This window comes from Bos grunniens, chromosome 21 (genome assembly GCF_055505025.1).
Source record: "Bos grunniens cultivar Pamir isolate PY7600 chromosome 21, Bosgru_T2T1.0, whole genome shotgun sequence".
Classification (NCBI taxonomy): Eukaryota; Metazoa; Chordata; class Mammalia; order Artiodactyla; family Bovidae; genus Bos; species Bos grunniens.
In genome coordinates, this window is record NC_141185.1 from 23,143,053 (window position 1) to 23,166,142 (window position 23,090).

Below are 23,090 nucleotides of genomic sequence, written 5' to 3' on the forward strand. Positions count from 1 at the left end.
ATCCCATGGAGAATAGAATGGCAACCCACTCTAGTACTCTTGCCAGGGAAATCCCATGGACAGAGGAACCTGGCAGGCTACAGTCTGTGGGGTGGCAAAAGAGTCGGACGCTACTTAGCTATTAAACAACAACAACAATATTAGAAAGACATATACGCATAGCCTATAATATAGTCATTTCACCAGTGGGTATATATCCAACAGAAATGTATACATACATTCACCAAAATACTTACAAAAAAATGTTCACACCAGACCTATTAGTAATAGCCAAAAGCTGGATAAGATACTGCACAGCATTAAGAACAAACAACTGCTACATAACTTGTATAAATCCCGCAAATATTAAGCAAAAGTGAGACACAGAAGACTATACACTGTATGTTTCCATTTATATAAAGTCAATAATCAGTAAATTTATTGATGATGTCAGAAACTGAAAAGTGGGGCTTCTAGGATGTGAGTAACGCTCTTTCTTGGATATACACACTTGGTGAAAATTCAGTGAACTGTACGCTTATGATTCATGCACTTTTCTGTGTGTCTATTAACCTTTAATAATTATCACAGCAAAAACGTTTCATATTTACAAACTCTATGCCTTTGAAGGAAAACTGTGTACATCTTCTGTTCACTTTTCTGATTTGCCATCCTTACCACCAGTGAGCTATCTTAATCCCTGTTACCTTACATAGAAGGTAGTTTTGTTTTAATTAATTCTCTTGGTGTACTACTGCACAGGATACCCACATGTTTATGTAACTGTCATTTCAGGTTAGTTCCACAATAGATCCCAAGGAGAAACTTTGAAAAGCCAGTAACTTGTCATTGTTGTCAGAAAGTTGTCTGGGAAAGAAGGGGGGGCGGGGGGAGCTCCTTAAAACGTACTTTTGTTTGGCCCTTTGTTTTGGCTCACCTTTATCTACTACCACTGTGATTTAATCTGCATAAAATGTTCAAAGGAACCTTTCAAAAAGCCTCTTCTGGTGGAAAAGTTTTTTTCCCACGACATCTTAATAATGTTGTTATCTTGGGTTCATCCAGTTCCTTCCACCCACGGTGCTTAAAGTAAATACTTCACAAATAGCATCGGGTGGTGTCACCTTCCAGCCAGGACGAAAAATGTGGGCCCAGAGACACTACGAACTCAAAAAATTTTAACAGTATCTTTCTACAGCATGGCTCCGCCTACCGAAAGAATCACCGTATTCTTTGCCGAAACTTAAAGTGTGAGAACTGAAATACAAACCAGTGAGTGACTCTCGAGGGCACGGAATCAATCCTAGGTTGAGCCAGGACCTCCAACTCACTGCCTCTTAAGGGAAAAGCAAACGAACAACAACAACAAAAAAACCTCGAATAAAAAACTCAGCTGCAGCATTCTTGTAATAAGAAACAGGGCAAGATGCCGAAATCCTGCCGAGAAAGTAGACCAGGGGACCACACAAAGCTGACCTTCGAGGGAGCCCCATCATTCCCGGCCGCACGGGGCCAGTATTCACCCGGTGCAGCTCCTGGGGGGCCCCTTGCCGTTCTCCAAGGAGGCTGCGGCCGGAAATTCCAGGGCTGGTCTCAACCCACCCCTCCTTTTCTCGGATCGCCCAAACCTCCCACCCTACCCGTTTACCTGAGATGCGCCCTGCACAGCCCCGGGAGCAGACTCTGCGCTCTCGCCCAGAGTTTCTCAGGCCAGACGCGCAGCCTCCACGTCAGCCAATCGCAGCTCGCTCGGAGCCTCCCAACCCCGGGTTCCTCTGTGCGAGGAGGTGCGCGCGCTCGTGAATGTCCCCGCGGGGCGCAACGGAGGAGGGGGCCAGACGCGCCCGGCGCGCGAGGATCCACGGCGATCAGGGGAGGAGCAGACGCCGGGCAGGGGCAGGCGGCGCGCACCGGGCATGCGCATTTCGCGCCACTGGGGCTGTGGGGCGGGGCACCTGGGCAACAGAGCAAGCTTGGGAAATCTTCGCTGGAGTTTGGAGAAGACAGTTTTCGTAGTTAAGGTTGTCAGGTATGAGGTGAACGGCGCATTCTGTGAGACCAAATATTCCCCAGACAAAAGTTAATCTCGTTAGGGGAGGGAAACCACGTCCATAAAAACGTGTCTTGTGGCCTCAACTTGAGCGTTGTGGAGTTTCCACAGAAACTGGCGGAAATGGGATTTCCGGTTCTGTTTTTGTCTTGAGGTGAGAGGGAGAGTGGGGATGGGACTCCAGGGAGAGAAGAGGGACGTGTTGGGAAGGAATGGTTGAATGAAAAAAGCTGCAGTCGGACTCCAGTTGGGCTAGCAAAAACCAGTACCCACCTCTTAGACAAAGAACGCTTCAGACTAAAACTAGGAGGTACTTAAGAAAAAGATATGGAAGCTTAACGTTCAATATATGGATTCTTTAAGACAAAAGGTTGAACTTTCCAGAATTAAAAAATTAAGTCCTCAATTCCTGTACCTCTGTGTTGAAACGAGAAAGGATTATAGCTGATAGTAATTCAAATGTGGTTTTCCTGTACCACAGATAAGTGTTGCTTTTATAAATCTCACGTTAATTCCTTCAGACGCCACATAGTTCTTGAGAACATACCATGTGCCAGGTACTCCTCTGGGTTTGGATAATAAGCAATAGTGATGATTTCTTAAATATCCCCGAAGAATATGTATAAAATAAAGTCTTGACGGTCTCCTAAGTTAGTCGTTAAAGTTAATAAAAGAAACTTACACTTTAGTAAAAAAGAGGAGTGGGGGGAAAAATTAAAAAACCAATGTTAATTAGTTGGAACACAGTTGTAATACAAGCTCCTGGTTATTACATTGTAATGAATGCACAGGGCTCTGAAGAAATTTTCTTTTTTTATAGCTTCAGCTTTGAAATCCATTTTTATTTACTTCAGTCAAGGTCTGAATCAGATATAGATGGACAAAAAGTACCATAAAAATATAGGAGGCAAAAAGGAGAACGGGTCAGAGTAGCTGGGAAGAGCACCCTAATCGGGAAAAAAGGTTTGACTTGTGAAAAGCTTTAAGGGCAACTCAAATTTATGTTATAAAAAAAAAAAAAAAAAGAGGGAGAGTTGGTTTTCCTAGCTAGAGTAGCAAGAAATAAGAGAGAATAGTTATCGTAACACTGAGAAAAGTCAAACCAAATAATGAATTTATAAGTTAAATTTAAAAACTGTGATTATACTATTTTTCTTTGGCTAAGGGTACATTCAGTTCAGTTCAGTTGCTCAGTCCTGTCCAACTCTTTGCAACCCCATTAATTGCAGCACAACTCTTTGCAACCCCATGAATCGCAGCATGCCAGGCCTCCCTGTTCATCACCAACTCCTGGAATTCACTCAAACTCACGTCCATCTAAGGCTTGAACAACACAATCAACCACAACAGTATTAACCAACTTATCTAATTGACATTTATAGAATAGCTATTAACAACAGGATACACTTTCTTTTCAAGTATGCATAAGATATTCCAAGACAGGCCATAATTTATATCATAAATACAAATTCATTGAAAAAGATTCAAATCAGGAGTGACATTAAGAAGATGGTGGAATAGGCAACCCCAGACTCTCCTTCTCCCATGGAGACACAAATTTAACAATAATACATGGGCCAATTGCCTTTATGAGAAATCCAGAAACGTTAAGTGTGTCCCGCACCCCAGGTTAATGTGAAACCAACTGCATCAGTACCCAGTAAGAAATCTTGTAGCACTCACTTGCAAGTGACTCACCCCCAATAAAACATGATTGGGAGGAAACTCTCAACTCCCATCTTCTCACTGAGAAGAAAAAGGAGAACATATATTCAGTGATCTGAATTTTCAAGAAGGTGCCTGGGGGACTGGTTTCTATCTTCCTTGAATCTAAAAACTGACAGGAACGGGCAGCCAGTTTGGGGCTGCTAAGAACAAAGGCAATCAGTGTGCCCCAGAGTCCACTATACTACAGGCAGAAGTTAGATGGGAGACAAGTACCACAGCTTACTACTGCATCACAGAGGCCACAATAAGGCAGAAAGATCCAAAAGGAGAGTCTCAGTAGAAATTGGCAAACCTCTTCAATTATTAGATTACACACACAAGCCCAAAGTGCATGTGAGGCTTAAGATGTCTCTAGGATCTCTAGCCGGATTGATTATAGACAGTTCTTCCTGTATGAAGCCAGATCACAAAAACTGGGAGAGGTGGCTGATTTTGCAAATGTTGAAGTCCCAACAGAAGATGACAGGACATACAAAGAATAGGGAAACATTACCCATTGAAAGGAGCAAATTAAATTTGATACATACCCTAAAGAAATGGAGATATATGAATTACAAAAAAATTCAAAATAACCATCATATGGATGCTCAGTGAATTAAGACAGCACAGATAGATAACTAGTGCAGTCAGGAAAACATTATGTTAACAAACAACAACACTAACAAAGATAAACTATGAAGAAGATCTAAACAGAAATTCTGAAATTGAATTCTTGACCAGAAAGAAGAAAGAATCAATGAAATTGAATACAGAACTTTCAGAATCACTCAGGCAAGAAGAAAAAGAAGGAAGGAAACTTAAGGGAGGCTAAGGGACTTATGGAACACCATCATGTGAAACAACATAAGCATAATGAGAGTTCCAGAAGGAAAAGAAAAAGAAAGCAGAGAGCCTATTTGAAGGAATAATGACTGTAAACTCACCAAATAGGAGGAGAGAAACTGACATAAAATTCAGCAGGCTCCAAAATTCTGGAAAAAGATTTTTCCAGATAAAGTAAATCTATAGGCTTTCATCACCATTACTCCTGCCCTTCAAAAAATGCTGAAGGGAACTCTTTAAGTTGAAATGAAAGAATGGTAAACAGCAATACAAAGCCATAAGAAAAAATAAAGCTCCCTGATAAAGGTAAATTGATAGACAAATATAGAATTCTATAGTATTTGTAATCTATATGCATGAATCGCTTTTAAATGTATAAAATTTAAAACACAAAAGCATGAAAACTACAAATCTGTTAATGGATTTGCAGCATAAAAAGTCATTTTTTATGTGTGTGTCATCAACATAAAGGGTAGGACAGATGTAACCAAAGGAAAATATATTCTATATATGTATATGCATATGCATAATGGGAAAGGAGAAAGGAATCAAAACAGTTTACTATGAAAAATCCATTGGTTTAAAATTTAAAAGTGACAACAATAAAGAAAAGAATAGGAAGAAAAACTACACAGCATACAAAAAGCAGCTGAGAAAATGGCAATAGTAAATCTTATCCTGTCAGTAATAATTTTTTTTAACAATTACTTTAAACGTGATCAGATCAGATCAGTCGCTCAGTCGTGTCCAACTCTTTGCCACCCCATGAATTGCAGCACGCCAGGCCTCCCTGTCCATCACCAACTCCCGGAGTTCACTGAAACTCACGTCCATCGAGTCAGTGATGCCATCCAGCCATCTCATCCTCTGTCATCCGCTTCTCCTCCTGCCCCCAATCCCTCCCAGCATCAGAGTCTTTTCCAATGAGTCAACTCTTCGCATGAGGTGGCCAAAGTACTGGAGTTTCAGCTTTAGCATCATTCCTTCCAAAGAAATCCCAGGGCTGATCTCCTTCAGAATGGACTGGTTGGATCTCCTTGCAGGCCAAGGGACTCTCAAGAGTCTTCTCCAACACCACAGTTCAAAAGCATCAATTCTTCGGCGCTCAGCCTTCTTCACAGTCCAACTCTCACATCCATACATGCTGCTGCTGCTGCTGCTAAGTCGCTTCAGTCGTGTCCAACTCTGTGCGACCCCATAGATGGCAGTCCACCAGGCTCCCCCATCCCTGGGATTCTCCAGGCAAGAACACTGGAGTGGGTTGCCATTTCCTTCTCCATTGCATGAAAGGGAAAAGTGAAAGTGAAGTCGCTCAGTCATGTCCGACTCTTCACGACCCCATGGTCTACAGCTTACCAGGCTCCTCTGTCCATGCAATTTTCCTGGCAAGAGTACTGGAGTGGGGTGCCATTGCCTTCTCCATCATGACCACAGGAAAAACCATAGCTTTGACTAGATGAAACTTTGTTGGCAAAGTAATGTCTCTGCTTTTGAATATGCTATCTAGGCTGGTCATAACTTTCCTTCCAAGGGGTAAGCATCTTTTAATTTCATGGCTGCAGTCACCATCTGTAGTGATTTTGGAGCCCAGAAAAATAAAGTCTGACCCTGTTTCCACTGTTTCCCCATCTATTTCCCATGAAGTGGTGGGACCGGATGCCATGATCTTCGTTTTCTGAATGTTGAGCTTTAAGCCAACTTTTTCACTCTCCACTTTCACTTTCATCAAGAGGCTTTTGAGTTCCTCTTCACTTTCTGCCTTAAGGGCAGTGTCATCTGCATATCTGACGTTATTGATATTTCTCCCGGCAATCTTGATTCCAGCTTGTGTTTCTTCCAGTCCAGCGTTTCTCATGATGTACTCTGCATATAAGTTAAATAAACAGGGTGACAATATACAGCCTTGACGAACTCCTTTTCCTATTTGGAACCAGTCTGTTGTTCCATGTCCAGTTCTAACTGTTGCTTCCTGACCTGCATACAGATTTCTCAAGAGGCATGTCCAGTGGTCTGGTATTCCCATCTCTTTCAGAATTTTCCACAGTTTATTGTGATCCACACAGTCAAAGGCCTTGGCATAGTCAATAAAGCAGAAATAGATCTTTTTCTGGAACTCTCTTGCTTTTTCCATGATCCAGCAGATGTTGGCGATTTGATCTCTGGTTCCTCTGCCTTTTCTAAAACCAGCTTGAACATCAGGAAGTTCACGGTTCACGTATTGCTGAAGCCTGGCTTGGAGAATTTTGAGCATTACTTTACTAGCACGTGAGATGAGTGCAATTGTGCGGTAGTTTGAGCATTCTTTAGCATTGCCTTTATTTGGGATTGGAATGAAAACTGACCTTTTCCAGTCCTGTGGCCACTGCTGAGTTTTCCCAATTTGCTGGCATATTGAGTGCAGCTCTTTCACAGCATCATCATTCAGGATTTGGAATAGCTCAACTGGAATTCCATCACCTCCACTAGCTTTGTTCGTAGTGATGCTTTCTAAGGCGCACTTGACTTCACATTCCAGGATGTCTGGGTCTAGGTCAGTGATCACACCATCATGATTATCTGGGTTGGGAAGATCTTTTTTGTACAGTTCTTCTGTGTATTCTTGCCACCTCTTCTTAATATCTTCTGCTTCTGTTAGGTCCATACCATTTCTGTCCTTTATCGAGCTCATCTTTTCATGAAATGTTCCTTTGGTATCTCTGACTTTCTTAAAGAGATCCCTAGTCTTTCCCATTCTGTTGTTTTCTTCTATTTCTTTTATTGATCGCTGAAGAAGGCTGTCTTATCTCTTCTTGCTATTCTTTGGAACTCTGCATTCAGATGTTTATATCTTTCCTTTTCTCCTTTGCTTTTCGCTTCTCTATATTCAAATATGTAGATTGGCTAAGTGGATGAGGAAACAAGATCAACTATATGTTGCCTACAAGAGACTCCCTTTAGAGCTAAGGAAACATTAAAAGTGAAAGGAAGAGAAAAGATACTGCTTACAATCAGAACTTGCAGAGAGCAGGAATGGCAAACTTCTGTCCGATAAAATAGTTTTAAGACAGAAACTGTCACAAGAGACAAAGATGGACGTTATATAATAATAAAAGTGTCAATTCACCAACAAGATGTAACAATTTATAAATATAAATTTGATCATCGAAAAAGCAAGAGAGTTCCTGTGGATGTTGGCAATTTGATCTCTGGTTCCTCTGCCCTTTCTAAATCCAGCTTGAACAACTGGAATTTCACAGTTCACGTACTGTAGAAGCCTGGCTTGAAGAATTTTGAGCATTACTTTGCTAGTGTGTGAGATGAGTGCAGTTGTGCAGTAATTTTAACATTCTTTGGCAGAGTTCCAGAAAAACATCTATTTCTGCTTTATTGACTATGCCAAGGCCTTTGACTGTGTGGATCACAATAAACTGTGGAAAATTCTGAAAGAGATGGGAATACCAGACCACTGGACATGCCTCTTGAGAAATCTGTATGCAGGTCAGGAAGCAACAGTTAGAACTGGACATGGAACAACAGACTGGTTCCAAATAGGAAAAGGAGTTCGTCAAGGCTGTATATTGTCACCCTGTTTATTTAACTTTTATGCAGAGTACATCATGAGAAACGCTGGACTGGAAGAAACACAAGCTGGAATCAAGATTGCCGGGAGAAATATCAATAACGTCAGATATGCAGATGACACCGCCCTTAAGGCAGAAAGTGAAGAGGAACTCAAAAGCCTCTTGATGAAAGTGAAAGTGGAGAGTGAAAAAGTTGGCTTAAAGCTCAACATTCAGAAAACGAAGATCATGGCATCCGGTCCCACCACTTCATGGGAAATAGATGGGGAAACAGTGGAAACAGGGTCAGACTTTATTTTTCTGGGCTCCAAAATCACTACAGATGGTGACTGCAGCCATGAAATTAAAAGATGCTTACCCCTTGGAAGGAAAGTTATGACCAGCCTAGATAGCATATTCAAAAGCAGAGACATTACTTTGCCAACAAAGTTTCATCTAGTCAAGGCTATGGTTTTTCCTGTGGTCATGTATGGATGTGAGAGTTGGACTGTGAAGAAGGCTGAGCACCGAAGAATTGATGCTTTTGAACTGTGGTGTTGGAGAAGACTCTTGAGAGTCCATTGGACTGCAAGGAGATCCAACCAGTCCATTCTGAAGGAGATCAGCCCTGGGATTTCTTTGGAAGGAATGATGTTAAAGCTGAAACTCCAGTACTTTGGCCACCCCATGGGAAGAGTTGACTCATTGGAAAAGACTCTGATGCTGAGAGGGATTGGGGGCAGGAGGAGAAGGGGATGACAGAGGATGAGATGGCTGGATGGCATCACTGACTCGATGGATGTGAGTCTGAGTGAACTCCGGGAGTTGGTGATGGACAGGGAGGTCTGGCATGCTGCGATTCATGGGGTCACAGAGTCAGACACGACTGAGCGACTGAACTGAACTGAACCCCTATGGCAGAAAGCCATGAGGAACTAAAAGGCCTCTTGATGAAAGTGAAAGAGGAGAGTAAAATAGGTGGCTTAAAGCTCAACATTCGGAAAACTAAGATCATGACATCTGGTCCCATCACTTCATGGGAAATAGATGGGGAAACAGTGGAAACAGTGTCAGACTTTATTTTTGGGGGGCTCCAAAATTATTGCAGATGGTGACTGCAGCCATGAAATTAAAAGACGCTTACTCCTTGGAAGGAAAGTTATGACCAACCTAGATAGCATATTCAAAAGCAGAGCTATTACTTTGCCAACAAAGCTCCGTCTAGTCAAGGCTATTTTTTGTCCCGTGGTCATGTATGGATGTGAGAGTTGGACTGTGAAGAAAGCTGAGTGCCAAAAAATTGATGCTTTTGAACTGTGGTGTTGGAGAAGACTCTTGAGAGTCCCCTGGACTGCAAGGAGATCCAACCAGTCCATTCTAAAGGAGATCAGTCCTGAGTGTTCATTGGAAGGACTGATGCTAAAGCTGAAATTCCAATATCTTGGCCACCTCATGGGGAGAGTTGACTCATTGGAAAAGACTCTGATGCTGGGAGGAATTGAGATGGCTGGATGGCATCACCGACTTGATGGACGTGAGGGGGAGTTGGTGATGAACAGGGAGGCTTGGCGTGCTGCGATTCATGGGGTCGCAAAGAGTCAGGCACAACTGAGCGACTGAACTGAACTGAACATTAGAATGCCTTAATATATGCAGCAAACATTTACAGAACTGAAGGGAGAAATAGATTGCAATATAGTAATAGGAGACTTTAATGCCCAACTTTCAACTACAGGTAGGAGAGCAAAACAGTAGATCAAATAAGGAAACAGAAAACAGAAAACTTGAACAACACTATAGACCAACCTAGCAGACATATGACGGAGAAGGCAATGGCATCCCACTCCAGTACCCTTGCCTGGAAAATTCTATGGACTGAGGAGCCTGGTAGGCTGCAGTCCATGGGGTCACAAAGAGTCGGACATGACTGAGGAACTTCACTTTCACTTTTCACTTTCATGCATTGGAGAAGGAAATGGCAACCCACTCCAGTGTTTTTGCCTGGAGAATCCCAGGGACGGGGGAGCCTGGTGGGCTGCCATCTATGGGGTTGCACAGAGTTGGACACGACTGAAGTGACTTAGCAGCAGCAGCAGCAGCAGACATATGAACAACATTATACCCAACAACGGGGCTTCCCTGGTGGCTCAGTGGTAAAGAGTTTGCCTGTTAATGCAGATGATTTGATCCCTGGTCCAGTAAGATCCCCTAGAGAAGGAAATGGCAACCTACTCCATCTTCTTGCCTGGAAAATCTCATGGACAGGGGAACCTGGCAGGCTTCAAGTCCATGGAGTCACAAAGAGTCAGAAATGTTCCATTTCCAAGATATGTTAAGTCAGAAAACAAGTCTTAATAAATTTAAGAAGTTTGAAATAAAGTACCTTCTCCAATCACAAATGAAGCTAGAAATCAACAACAAAGAAAATAGGAAAATCTGCAAAGTATTAACCACTATTAAGTAAATCCCATGGACAGAGGAGCCTGGCAGGCTACAGTCCTGGAGTCAGACTTGACTGAAAGGACTGAGCATGAGCACAATACCAAAACTATGTGATGCTGCAAATGGAGTACTAATTGGGAAGTTTATAGTAGTAAATGCTTCCATCAAAAAAAACCCAAAAACCTCAAGTTGACAACCTAACTTTAGAACTCAAGGAACTAGGAAAATGAAGCCAAACTAAGTCCAAAGTTCAAAAAAGAGAAGAAATAATAAAGATTAGAACAAAGATAAATGAAATAGACTAGAAAGACAGCTTTTAAAAAAATCAATGAATCCAAAGTTGATTTTTTTTAAAAGATCAACAAAATTGATAAGCTTTTACCTAAACTCAGAAAGAAAAAAGAAGAGGACTCATAACTAAAATTAGAAATGAAATAGAAGACATTGCCACTGATGTGACAGAATTAAAAATGACCACAAGAGCTCATGGTTTCATTGGGGGGGAAAGGAGGAAGCAGGGAGAGGGGTGGTTGAGGGAGGACCTGCCGCAGCTTCTGCTACCGCTGCCGTAAATCCTGACCTGCAGCTGCGGTGGAGCCTCTGCGAGAAGGTTAGCGACGGGAAGGCGAAGGCGGATATAAATAAACTCAATATTGGTGGTAACATCTAACTGCTGCTGTAAGTGAGAGAGTCCAAGCCTAGTAAGAATGTCTAGCTACAGGAGAATGAAATCAGAGGACTGTGCTTAAAGTCCCAAGAGAGCTTTCTCAATCAGTCTTATCCTGCTAGAACTTGAAGCACCACTCAAGATATGTGGTGATATCCATGGGCAATACTACGATTTGCTTCGAGTTTTTGAGTAGAGTGGTGCCATCCGGCCAGAAAGCAATTACCTGTTTACTGGGGACTATGCACATAGGGGAAAGCAGTCATTGGAGACTATCAGCCTCTTGTTGGCTTACAAAATCAAATATCCTGAGAAATTTTTTCTTCTCAGGGGAAACCATGAATGTGCCAGCATCAATAGAATTTATGGATTTTATGGTGAGTGTAAAAGAAGATATAACATTCAACTATGGAAAACTTTCACAGCCTGCTTTAACTGTTTATTGATAGCAGACATTGCGGATGAGAAAATATTCTGCTGTCATGGAGGTTTATCACCAAATCTTCAATCCATGAAACAGATTTGGCGAATTATGTGACCAACTGATGTACAAGATCAAGGTCTTCTTTGTGATCTTTTGTGGTCTGACCCCGATGAAGATGTCTTAAGCTGGGGTGAAAATGACAGAGGAGTGTCCACATTTGATGCAGAAGTGGTTGTAAAATTTCTCCATAGGCATAATTTGGATCTTATATGTAAAGCCCATTAAGTGGTTGAAGATGGATATGAATTTTTTGCAAAGAGGCAGTTGGTCACTCTGTTTTCCGTGCCCAATTGTAGGGAGTTTGACAATGCAAGTACCATGATAAGTGTGGACGAAACACATCTGATGTGTTCTTTTCAGATTTTAAAGCCTACAGAGATGGCAACCCACTCCAGTACTCTTGCCTGGACAATCCCATGGACGGAGGAGCCTGGTAGGCTGCAGTCCATGGGGTTGCTAAGAGTTGGACATGACTAAGCATCTTCATTTTCACTTTTCACTTTCATGCATTGGAGAAGGAAATGGCAACCCACTCCAGTATTCTTGCCTGGAGAATCCCAGGGACGGGGGAGCCTGGTGGGCTGCCATCTATGGGGTCGCACAGAGTGGAACATGACTGAAGCGACTTAGCAGCAGCAGCAGCAGCAGCAGAGAAAAAGAAGCCAAATGCCACGAGACCCGTAACACCTCCAAGGGGTATGATCACAAAGCAAACAAAGAAATTGATGTCATTTTGACACTGCTTAGTTGGGACTTGTAACATATAGTATATAACCTTCATTTTTTAAAACTGTAATGTGTATTGGTCAACTTGCTCAAACAGTGTTTTGGGGGCCCCCCCTTCACCATTTTTTACTTAAGGAATGGTATTTGCTGGTTATAACAGCAAATGAAAGACTCTCCACTCCCAAGGAAAAATGTTTTGTTTTGTTTCTGTTCCTTTTGAAAACAACTTTAATGAGGGTGTAAAAGCTGTACACTTAGAACAGTGTACCCTAAGTGGTGAGTGTACAACTGATATTTTTTAATTCAGTACAGCCCCTGAATAATGTAAATGCTCATTTTCTTTAGGATATCAAGAGCTCTAGGGTGCTCAGTCTGTACATGTTATTGTCATAAAATGCATACTGTTGGATACAAACCACTGTGAACTTTTTTGTTTCAAAGGGACTGTTTTTTTTTTTTTCCTTCTCATTGTCTTATCATGTAAAACTACTTTTTATAGCTATCAACATAAGGAGTAACTTTCAACTTGCCAGCATCACTGGTATGTATATTTAATTAAAGCACACTTTCCCCTGTGGTATACTTAAAATGATGGTTAAAGCCATTATTTTTTTAAAAATGACGGTAAGAGACAAATATGAACAGTTATGTGCCAACAAAATGGATAACCTAAAAGAAGTTGATAAATTCCTAGAAAAACACAACCTACCAAGATTGAATTATGAAGAAATAAAAAAAATCTGAACAGATCTATAACTAGTAAGGAGATTGAAGCAGTAATCAAACCTCCACAAAGAAAAGTTCTGGACCAGAAGGCTTCACTGGAGAATTCTACTAAACATTTAAGAATTAGCACCAATCCTCCTCAAAATTCCAAAGAATAAAAGAGGAAGGAACACTTGCAAACTCATCCTGTGAGGCCAGAAGTACTTTGATACTAAAACTAGATAAAAAGAGGAAACAACAGGCTAACATCCCTAATGAACAATGATGAAAAAAAATCCTCAGCAGAATACTCCCAAATTGAATCCAACAGCACATTAAAATGATTATTTACCATGACCACGTGGGATTTTTATCTGGAACAAAGGCTCTATTCAACATATCGAAATCAATCAACATTAACGAAAGACAAAAATCACATGAGTATCTCAACTGAAATCAGAGAAAGCATTTGACAAAACTTGACACTCTTTCATTATTTTAAAAAAGACAACAAACTAAGAATAGAAGAAAGTTATTTCAACATAATGGGCTTCCCAGATGACTCAGGGGTAAAGAATCAGCCTGCCAATGCAGGAGGCTCAGGAGACAGAGGTTCAATCCCAGTCAGGAGATCCCCTGGAGAAGGAAATGGCAACCACTCCACTATTATTGCCTTGAAAATGTCATGAACAGAGAAGCCTGTATAACTATAGTCCATGGGGTCACAAGGAGTCATATGTGACTGAACTTGCATGCACACATCTCAATATAATAAAAACCATGTATAAAAACCTGCAGCAAACATCATATTCAATGGTGAATACCTAAAAGCTTTTCCCTTAAGATCAGGAACACAGCAAGGATGCCCACTGTCACCATTACTATTCAACATAACATGGGATTCCTAGTCAGTTCAATTAGGCAGAAAAAATCAATATAGGCATTCAAATTGGAAATAAAGAGGTAAAATTAACTCTTTCTGTAGATGATATTATTTTAGATGAAAATCCTAAAAGTTCCACAATGAAATTACTACAGGTAATAAAAAATTTCAGCAAAGTTTCAGGATATTAAAATCAATGCACAGAAATCAGTTATATTTCTGTACACTACCATTCTAAAGGAGATCAGCCCTGGGTGTTCTTTGGAAGGAATGATCCTAAAGCTGAAACTCCAGTACTTGGCCACCTCATGCGAAGAGTTAATTCATTGGAAAAGACTGATGCTGGGAGGGATTGGGGGCAGGAGGAGAAGGGGACGACAGAGGATGAGATGGCTGGATGGCATCACCAACTCGATGGACATGAGTTTGAGTGAACTCCAGGAGTTGGTGATGGACAGGGAGGCCTGGCGTGCTGTGATTCATGGGGTTGCAAAGAGTCGGACATGACTGAGCAACTGAACTGAACTGAACAATGACCAACGTGAAAAGGAAATTAAGAAAATGATTGCACTTAGTATGGCATGAAAAAGGATAAAATAATTAGCAATAAACTTAGCTGAAGAGGTGAAAAACTTGTATACTGAAAACTGTAAGACATTTCTAAAGAAATTAAGAAGATGCAAATAAATGGAAAGACATTCATGTTTGTGAACTGGAAGACAGTACTGTTTAAATGTCCATACTACCCAAAGTGATATACAGATTCAGTTCAATCCTTATTAAAGTCCTATGGCATTTTTTACAGAAGTAGGAAAAACCTAAAATTCATATGAAACCACAAAAACCTCTGAAGCAATCTTGAGAAAGAAGGACAAGGTAGAAGCCTCACACTTCCTGAACTCAAAGCATACTATAGACAACTGTAATTAAGTGGCATTGTCTGTGTCTCTTCACACAGTCTTCCTTCTATGCATGTCTTCCTGTGTCTAAATTTCCCCTTTTTATAAGAATACACATTGTACTAGGGTCATCCTAATGAGCTTATTTTAATTTGATTATTCTATAAATACCCCATTTCCAAATGAGGTCATATTCTGAGGTACTTGGAGTTAGGGCTTCAATTCATCTTTTCTGGAGGAGACAATTCAGCCCATAACAATAACTTGAGAAACATCAAAATGAAAACACAACATGCCATGGTTATGGGATGCAACAAAAGCAGTGCTCAGGACATTCACAGCTGTAGATGACCATATTAAAAAAGAAAACATCTCAAATCAATAGCTTAACCTTACACCTTAGGAAATTAGAAAAAGGAGAGAAAACAAAACCAGCAGAAGGAAAGAAATATTATAGCAGAGGTGAATGAAATAGGGAATAGGGAAAATAATTGGCTAAACCAAAAGTTTGGTTCTTCGAAAATGTTTTAAAAATGTCAGAACTTTACCTACATTGACTAAGAAAAAGATAGAAGATGTTATTAAAATCAGAAATGAAAGTGAAAACATCAAAACTAGTTCCATTGACTAAGAAAAAACCGATGTAATAAAATCAGAAATGAAAGTGGGGACATTATTACTGGCCTTACAGAAACTGAAAGAATTTTAAGAGAATATAATTGGCATACAATTGTATGCCAACAAATTAAATAATTTAGATGAAGTGAACACATTCATCAAAATATACACATTACCAAAACTTACTCTAGAATAGAAAATATCAACAGACCTATAATAAGTAAGCAAAGTGAATCAGTAATTAAAATCAATCCATTAAAACAAGTTCAAGACCAGATGGCTTCACAGGTGAATTCTACCAAATATTTAAAGAATCAACAGTGATTCTACTCAAACTTTTTCCAAAAATAGAGAGGAGAAAATACTTCCTAATACATTCTATGAGACCAACATTTCCTTGATACTAAAGCCAGAAAAAGATATCACAAGAAAAGTACAGACCAATATCCTTTATGATGCAAATATACTAGCAAACTAAATTCAAAAGCATATTAAAAGGAGTAAGCACCATGAACAAACAGAATTTATCCCAGGAATAAAAAGGTGTTAAGACATGATAGAATCAATCCATATAGTACATTTCATATTAATATGACAAAGGAAAAATACCTACATGATTATCTTAATAGATGTAGAAAAAGCACCTGACAAAATTCCACCTCATTTCATGTTAAAACACTCAGCAAAATAGGAATAGAAGGAACACTTCCTTAACCTGATAAAAAGCACTTATGAAAATTTCACAGGTAACATATTCATGTCAGGAACAAGACAAGGACACCTAGTTTCATCACTGCTATTCAGCATTGTACTGGAATTCCTAGAGAGAACAATTATGTAAGAAAGAAATAAAAGTTCTCCAAATTGGAAGAGAAATAAAACTATTTCTATTTGCAAATGACATGATTCTATGTACGAAAAAAATCACAAAAAATCCACCAAAAATTAATATATGAATTCAGCAGAGTTGCAGGTTACAGGATCAAAATACAAAAATCAGCAGTGTTTCCGTATACCAGCAGTGAACTATCCAAATAGGAAATTCTGAAAAATCCTCTTCCTACAGCATCAAAAATAATAAAATACCTAGTAATAAATTTAACCAAGGAAGTGAAAGGTGTGCATACTACAGACTTCAATGCAATGTTGAAAGAAACTAAAGACATAGTTAAATGGAAAGGCATCCCATATTCATAGATCATAAGATTTAATATTGTTAAAATGGCACTTCTGTCCAAAGTCATCTGCAGATTCAAAGCAATCCCTATCAAAATTCCAGTGGCCTTTCTTGCATAAATCAGTAAGCTGATCCTCAAGTTCATATAGAATTGCAAGGGGCCTCAAATAGTCAAGGCAATTTTGGAAAAGAAAAAGAAAGTTGGAGAACTTATGTGTTCTGATTTCAAAGCTTTCAAAGCTATATTAATTAAATAGTGAGGTTGGGGCATAAGAAGAGACATACTGACCAGCAGAAAGAATAGAGAATCCAGAAAGAAACCCAAGTATCTATGGCCAATTGATTTTCAACAAGCATTCCAGACCATATAATGATTATCTTCAACTCTTGGACTTCATCAAGATTAAAAACTTGTGCATCAAAGGATACTATCAAGAAAGTAAAAAATGGAAGAAACATTTGCAAATCATATATCAAATAGAGCTTAATATTCAGGATGCACAAACAACTCTTACAATTTAATAACAAAATACAAACAGTCCAACCAAAAAAATGAACAATGGGCTTTAATATATTTTTTTTGAAAGACTTACACATGGCCAATAATCACATGAAAAGATGGCCAACTTCATCCATCATTGAAGAAAAGCAAATCAAAGCCACTATGTGATACCACTTCACATCCTCTGGCCTAGGATGGCTATAATTTTTTTTCAAATGGAAAATAACAAGTTTGGGGAGGAATATAGAGGCATATATATGTATACTTAGGTTCCAATAATATCTAAAGTATTCAGAATGAATTCAGGCAAAAGTCACTTAACTTCTGTGCCAGAATTTCCTCATTTGTGAAAGTGAAAGTGTTAGTCGCTCAGTCGTGTGTCTGACTCCTTGCAACCCTGCCAGGCTCCTCTGTCCATGGGATTTCCCAGGCAAGAATACTCAAGTGGGTTGCCATTTCCTTCTCCAGAGTATCTTCCAGACCCAGGGATCGAACCCAGTTCTCTTGCATTGCAGGCAGATTCTTTACCATCTGAGTTACCAGGGAAGCCCAAAATGTATCTGAGAGTAAGCAACAGCTTTTCTAGGAATTATTTTTAAATTTATGTTCATTATAAACAGCCCTGTGTGTGTGTGCTGTGTTCAGTCATATCTGACACTTGGTGATCTTCCTCATTTGTAAGATGAGAATATTTCAGGACTTCCTTCATGGCCAAATGCTTAAGAACCTGCCTGCCAATGCAGGGGACTCAGATTTCATCCTTAGTCCCATAAGACCCCACATGCTGCAGAACAACCAAGCCCACGTGCCTAGAGCTTGTGTTCCACCACAAGATAAGTCACTGCAATGAGAAGCCCAAGCACAGGGATAGTGTGAATGAGATAGTGGTTTGTAAAAATCTTAGCCTAGTGCCTTGCATAAGTAAGTATTACATGAATATTGTAATTATTACAATTTGCTAGGCAGTCTGACTATGGCCTGAAGGTTACAGATTGCTCTTCACTTTTCTAGAATCTCCCTGATTTCCCTCTGGTCTATTCTCTTATTTATTTTTTCTAATTTGTTGTGAACCAAAATATTAGATGTCCATCCTATCAACCTTTCTAGAATTGGGTCTAAAATTAGTTCTAAGTGAAGGCCTGGGAAGCTTCCAGGTGCAAGTAAAAGGATTTCTGCATGTTGATGGCTCATAGGTTTTAACTATACATTCACAGTTACCTCTTAAGTAACAGAACTCTGTAAATAAATGGCCTCTAAGTGTTGTTCTTATCATATTACAATAATATATTGAAAAAAACTTCCCAAGTAATTATTTTGCTCATACAGCCCAGTTAAAGTCCCTTGGAACTTAGAACTGCTCTGTTAGGCGATAGAATAATCTAATGCATCAGAACCTAGGATCGGTCTTAAATAAAATGTTGCTTTGGTATCTGTAAACTATAAATCACTGAGGACTTAGAGCAGTGATACTCAGACCCGCAGATTTTAAAGCACCTTTCATTTGCACACAGCGTTTCTTTAATATTTCTGCAAAAGAATACCTGAGAATAATATAGGTCTTTTGAATCATTCGAGAGTTGAAATCTCTTCTACTGGTCAAGATTTCTTAACGTGGTATCCACAGAACATTCTTCCCAACTTCCCACCCCATTCCATGAATGGGCTCTATGCATGCCAAATTCTGCATTTGTATGTCTGTGTGTATATACAGTGTGTTTTAACATCTAAAGAAGAGTCTCTAGCCTACAATGTCTATGTATCTTTTAAGGAATAGTATTTGTAAATGTGGCTCCAGTCACAGTACATTGAATACCATGGGATTATATTGCATTTTCTAGTCAGAAACTGATGAAGGTAAACTTTAGACTTGAGGAAAACAGAATCTTTCAAACTGAGAAATACTATAATTTTAAAGTATAGCTCTTGGTTCCTAAACTTTTTCCCAAACTGTGGTTGACACTGCCAGTTGTTTAATGTTTTTCCCTTTTTCCCATAATGGTGTATAAATATATATATATATATATATATATATTTTTTTTTTTTTTTTTTCTAGACACATTGTCACCCAGCAAAATAAATACTACCTTTCCCAACCTCCCTCATACTTAGGCATAGCCCTTGTGGCCAAGTTCTAACCAATGAGATTTATGTAATTTGGAGGGTTTTCTTTATCCATTTTACTTTTTTCCTCTCTGCAGGCCTGAGCTTTATTTTGGCTTACAATTGTGTCATTACCTGAGAGCGAAATAAATTTCTATCTCATTTAAGTCACTATTATTTTGGCCTTGAACAGTAGCTGATCCTATGGCACAATACAAAAACTTTATTCCAAAAAGACATTGAAGAAATTGTCAGATACTTAAGTTCAGTATCTATTTTTTAATCTTTATTGAATTTGTCACAATATTGTTTATGTTTTGGCCCCCAGGTGTATGGGATCCTGGCTCCCCAATCAGGGATGGAACCCTTACCCCCTTCATTGAAAGCCTTAATCACTGGACCATCAAGGAAGTCCCTTCAGTAAGTATTTTAAGGTTCCTAAAAGTTTAGTTTCTAGTCACTTGGCAAACTGATAAATCCATAATTTAGCTATGTAGTTCTCAACCAAGATCAAGTAAATAAATCAATAATTAAAAAATATAAGCTTGATACTTTGGCAGTTTTACTCTAATATCAGGACATTACACCATTATTTAAAATAATAATAGAAAGAGTAATGTGATGGATTGTGTCTAGGGAATCTGAAATGGTAGGTCAAGTAAACTTTGCTTTTCCCACTGCTAACCTCCCAGGGTTCCACTACTGGCCATGGGCAACTTTGGCTGCAGGTAAGAGCTACGCCCCATTATCAGAGCTCTGAGCATAGTGGGTACTTGTTGACTGTGGATTACCACTGGCTGACTCCTAAACTCCAGAATGTTCTTATACCCAGGTCCTATCTTCTCAGCTCATCTAGAGGTATAGGATTAGACCACCTGTGATATCAGGTCTTTTTTTACTCAAAGAAATCTATTCTAATGCAGAGAGGTTAAAAAGAGATAGCAATTTTCTAAAAGGATATTTGGAAAGAGAGAATCTGGGAGTCTCACGACTGAATCCTTGGGATCCTGAAAGATTGAGGTCTGAGTGAGACCTCAAACTTGCATCTACCTCCTCAAGGTAAAATATTCATAGATTATGATATTTATGAAAAAAAAAAAGATATTCTTGGAAATGATGAATGATGTCAAAAAGCTGTCTTTAAATCTTGACCTGGGAGTACTGCTGTATTTCCTGAAATAATCTAGGGAAGGGAAAAATTTACTTACATTGCAACATGATGTGATCTCTTTCATTAGATTATATACTCTAGGGGGGATTTTAACTGTAATATTGTCAGAGCATAATGCTGACACGTAGAAAACTCTCAATGAATGAATGTAGGATTTGCTTCCCTGTGTGCCTTGGGGTTTAATAGTATGTAATAATCCAAAAAATTTATTTAATTGAAAAAATTATCTACTTATATACAAAATTAATTTTGGTAGCATTTAATTATTTTAGGTTTCAGTATGACCAAAGGTAATTTGGCCTGTGATTAACATTTAAATCTATAATCCCATGGCTCTTAGAAGAAGGAATCCTGGAATTGAATCCATCTATACCAATAACTTCTGGTGTGATCTTGGGAAACTTAGTTTCCTCAATGGAAAATGAGGGAAATATTTTCTCTGAACTCTGAAATTCTGATTTTAGTGCTTAGTATATAATAGGTTCTAAGTATTTACTGAATGAGTGATTCTATGTTATACTTAAGGCCTCATATTTAATTAGTAAGAAATTGAAACATTGCTTAAAAGCTTTTACTATATCTAAATAGCAAATATTTCTGAAAACTACTTCTTGGTAAGCATATTCAAACTAGGTAATTTTAATTAAATATGAGAAAATTTGTTTTTGTACATCTGACCACAGAAGTAATAAGTCTCTCCAATTGCTCACTGTCATTATTATCAGCTTTTAATAGTTCAACCTAAGAATTAAAGACAAAATATAAAACCAATTACTGTATTTTGTACATTTAATTGGAAATCATATATATTAAACCTTGTTACATATACTGATATTCAATGGCCTTCAAAAATAGCAATTTTATATGGTTCAAACTGAATATATTTAGTACTGAATACCGTGTTTAAGAAATAATATGACAAAAGGGTTCCAAAGTTTCTCCTCCCTTTTAGGCCTATCATTTCCTGCCTGTTAGGGGTGTGGCAGGTACTTTCCTAAAATTTGAGAATCTTGTCTCTCCTACATAGCATCAACTTGTGGTTTAAAAATAGTATATATATCCTAGTATTTTTGTTTTGCTAACTATCCTAAGGAGAAGGCAATGGCAACCCACTCCAGTACTTTTGCCTGGAAAATCCCATGGATGGAGGGGCGTGGTGGGCTGCAGTCCATGGGGTCGCTAGGAGTCGGACACGACTGAAGTCACTTAGCAGCAGCAGCAACTACCCTTAAAGGCTAGTATGAATAATTAATCGCTTTATAGAGAGAATATACTGGGAGTTCCTTAATGTTCCTTGATTATTTAGGTCAGTGGTTCACCAACTTTAGCATACATAATAATCATTGGAGAACTTATTCAAACAAAGTTTTCTGAGCCCTATACCACAGATTGTGATTCAGTGGGTCAGGACTGGAACATGAATCTGCTTTTCTTACACACACATTACACGGATGCTCACGGATATTAGGTATAGAAGCGACTTATTTGTAATAAGGCCTTCCCCCCACCCCTTTGGTCTTTCAGTAAATAAAACTCAAGTTGATGAGGTATGAGATAAATTCCCTTAAGCCAAAACCGCTTCTTAGAAAAGTACTACATTAACTCAATTGTAAGATAACCGTAAACTGGATTTATTTTGACTTAGTTGCTGTCAATTTCAGTTCTACAGTTTCAGGACAACTAACTCCAAGGAATTCAGTCACCTGTTCCTTCTTTAGAACTGCACTGTGTTCTGGCTTTCCAGAGGGCAAGGGTCGCCGGGGCCCTGCCGATGAAGTTCTAGGCCACAGTCACTTTTTTTACTTGCCTTATCAGAGGCAGAGCGTCCAGCTTGACAAACTCTGCAGAAGGCTCCCGATAGGGAAACCCGTGAGCGCCAATCTAGGAGACCAAACCGACCCGCTGCGGTCGACCAACCCAACCCCGGGGTCCCTGGGTCCTCCTCGGAGCCCAGAGAGACAGGAGTGGGGAGAGGGAGCCCCTGAAGGAGAGCCACAGGCAGGTCTCAACACGCCGGAGATCACGCTGCTAATCTGTGGTCCAAACCGCCCGCCGCCTCCGAGCAGTCGTCGGATTGCCGCCCCCCAGGGAGCCACTCGGCCCAAGAAGCAACACAGCCCCAGCTCTCTTGCTCCAGAGAGGCCCTGCAGGCCGGCATCGAGGCAGGCGAGCTCGCCCCGGCATCTCAGCCCACGCCGTGGTCCACTGTCTTGCGAAGATGTCGGCTAAGCCCTCTGTCGGCTTCGTGAACGAGGCTTCTCGGCAGATCCTGGCCGGTGGCTCTGCTGGTAAGGCCGCTCCGCCCGGCCGGGGGCTAGTCGCCTTTCCTTTCGCGTGTTCCGAAAAACCTTTCTCCGACAAGTCTCCCCACCATAGTAAACTTCTTCCTATGCCTTCCGCGCTCCGGGTTCAGAGCCTGAGTAGCCCGAGCCCGCGGAGCGCGGGAGTAAAGAAAACCGGGATCAGGCGGCGGGCCCCGGGTGTCCCAGGTCAAGTCGCCGCGGCGCCCGCGCCGGCCGCTCTCGAGTTCCCCGCATTCTGTGTTCCTAGCCTGGAAAGCAAGGTAGGCAGCAGTCCCGAGGCCTGCCGCTTTGAGGA

The 23,090-nt window shown here is 40.0% G+C and overlaps 2 protein-coding genes and 1 pseudogene across 54 annotated transcripts in view; 2 read left to right on the forward strand and 1 right to left on the reverse strand.

The window, feature by feature from the left end:
- The window catches only part of MIPOL1 (mirror-image polydactyly 1), a 360,677-nt gene that overhangs the window by 336,356 nt on the left and 1,231 nt on the right, over positions 1-23,090 (reverse strand). For 32 of the 49 annotated variants that reach the window (XR_015149711.1, XR_015149713.1, XR_015149712.1 and 29 more), the window contains exon 1: positions 1,628-5,482. The exons of the other annotated variants lie outside the window; for them this stretch is intronic. The gene's annotated coding sequence lies outside the window, so the exon portion shown is untranslated. Of the gene's footprint in view, positions 1-1,627; positions 5,483-23,090 lie in introns of those variants that run through there. 49 annotated transcript variants of the gene reach the window in all.
- Positions 2,578-12,198, forward strand: LOC147349226 (serine/threonine-protein phosphatase PP1-gamma catalytic subunit pseudogene; annotated as a pseudogene).
- Positions 19,255-23,090, forward strand: part of SLC25A21 (solute carrier family 25 member 21) — a 528,802-nt gene continuing 524,966 nt past the window's right edge. For 3 of the 5 annotated variants that reach the window (XM_086363513.1, XM_086363520.1, XM_086363515.1), the window contains exon 1: positions 19,255-22,780. In XM_086363513.1, the coding sequence (XP_086219639.1) occupies positions 22,711-22,780 (70 nt within the window). In that variant the 5' untranslated portion in view covers positions 19,255-22,710. Of the gene's footprint in view, positions 23,056-23,090 lie in introns of all 5 variants that reach the window. The other 2 variants (XM_086363516.1, XM_086363521.1) reach the window with 1 other exon arrangement.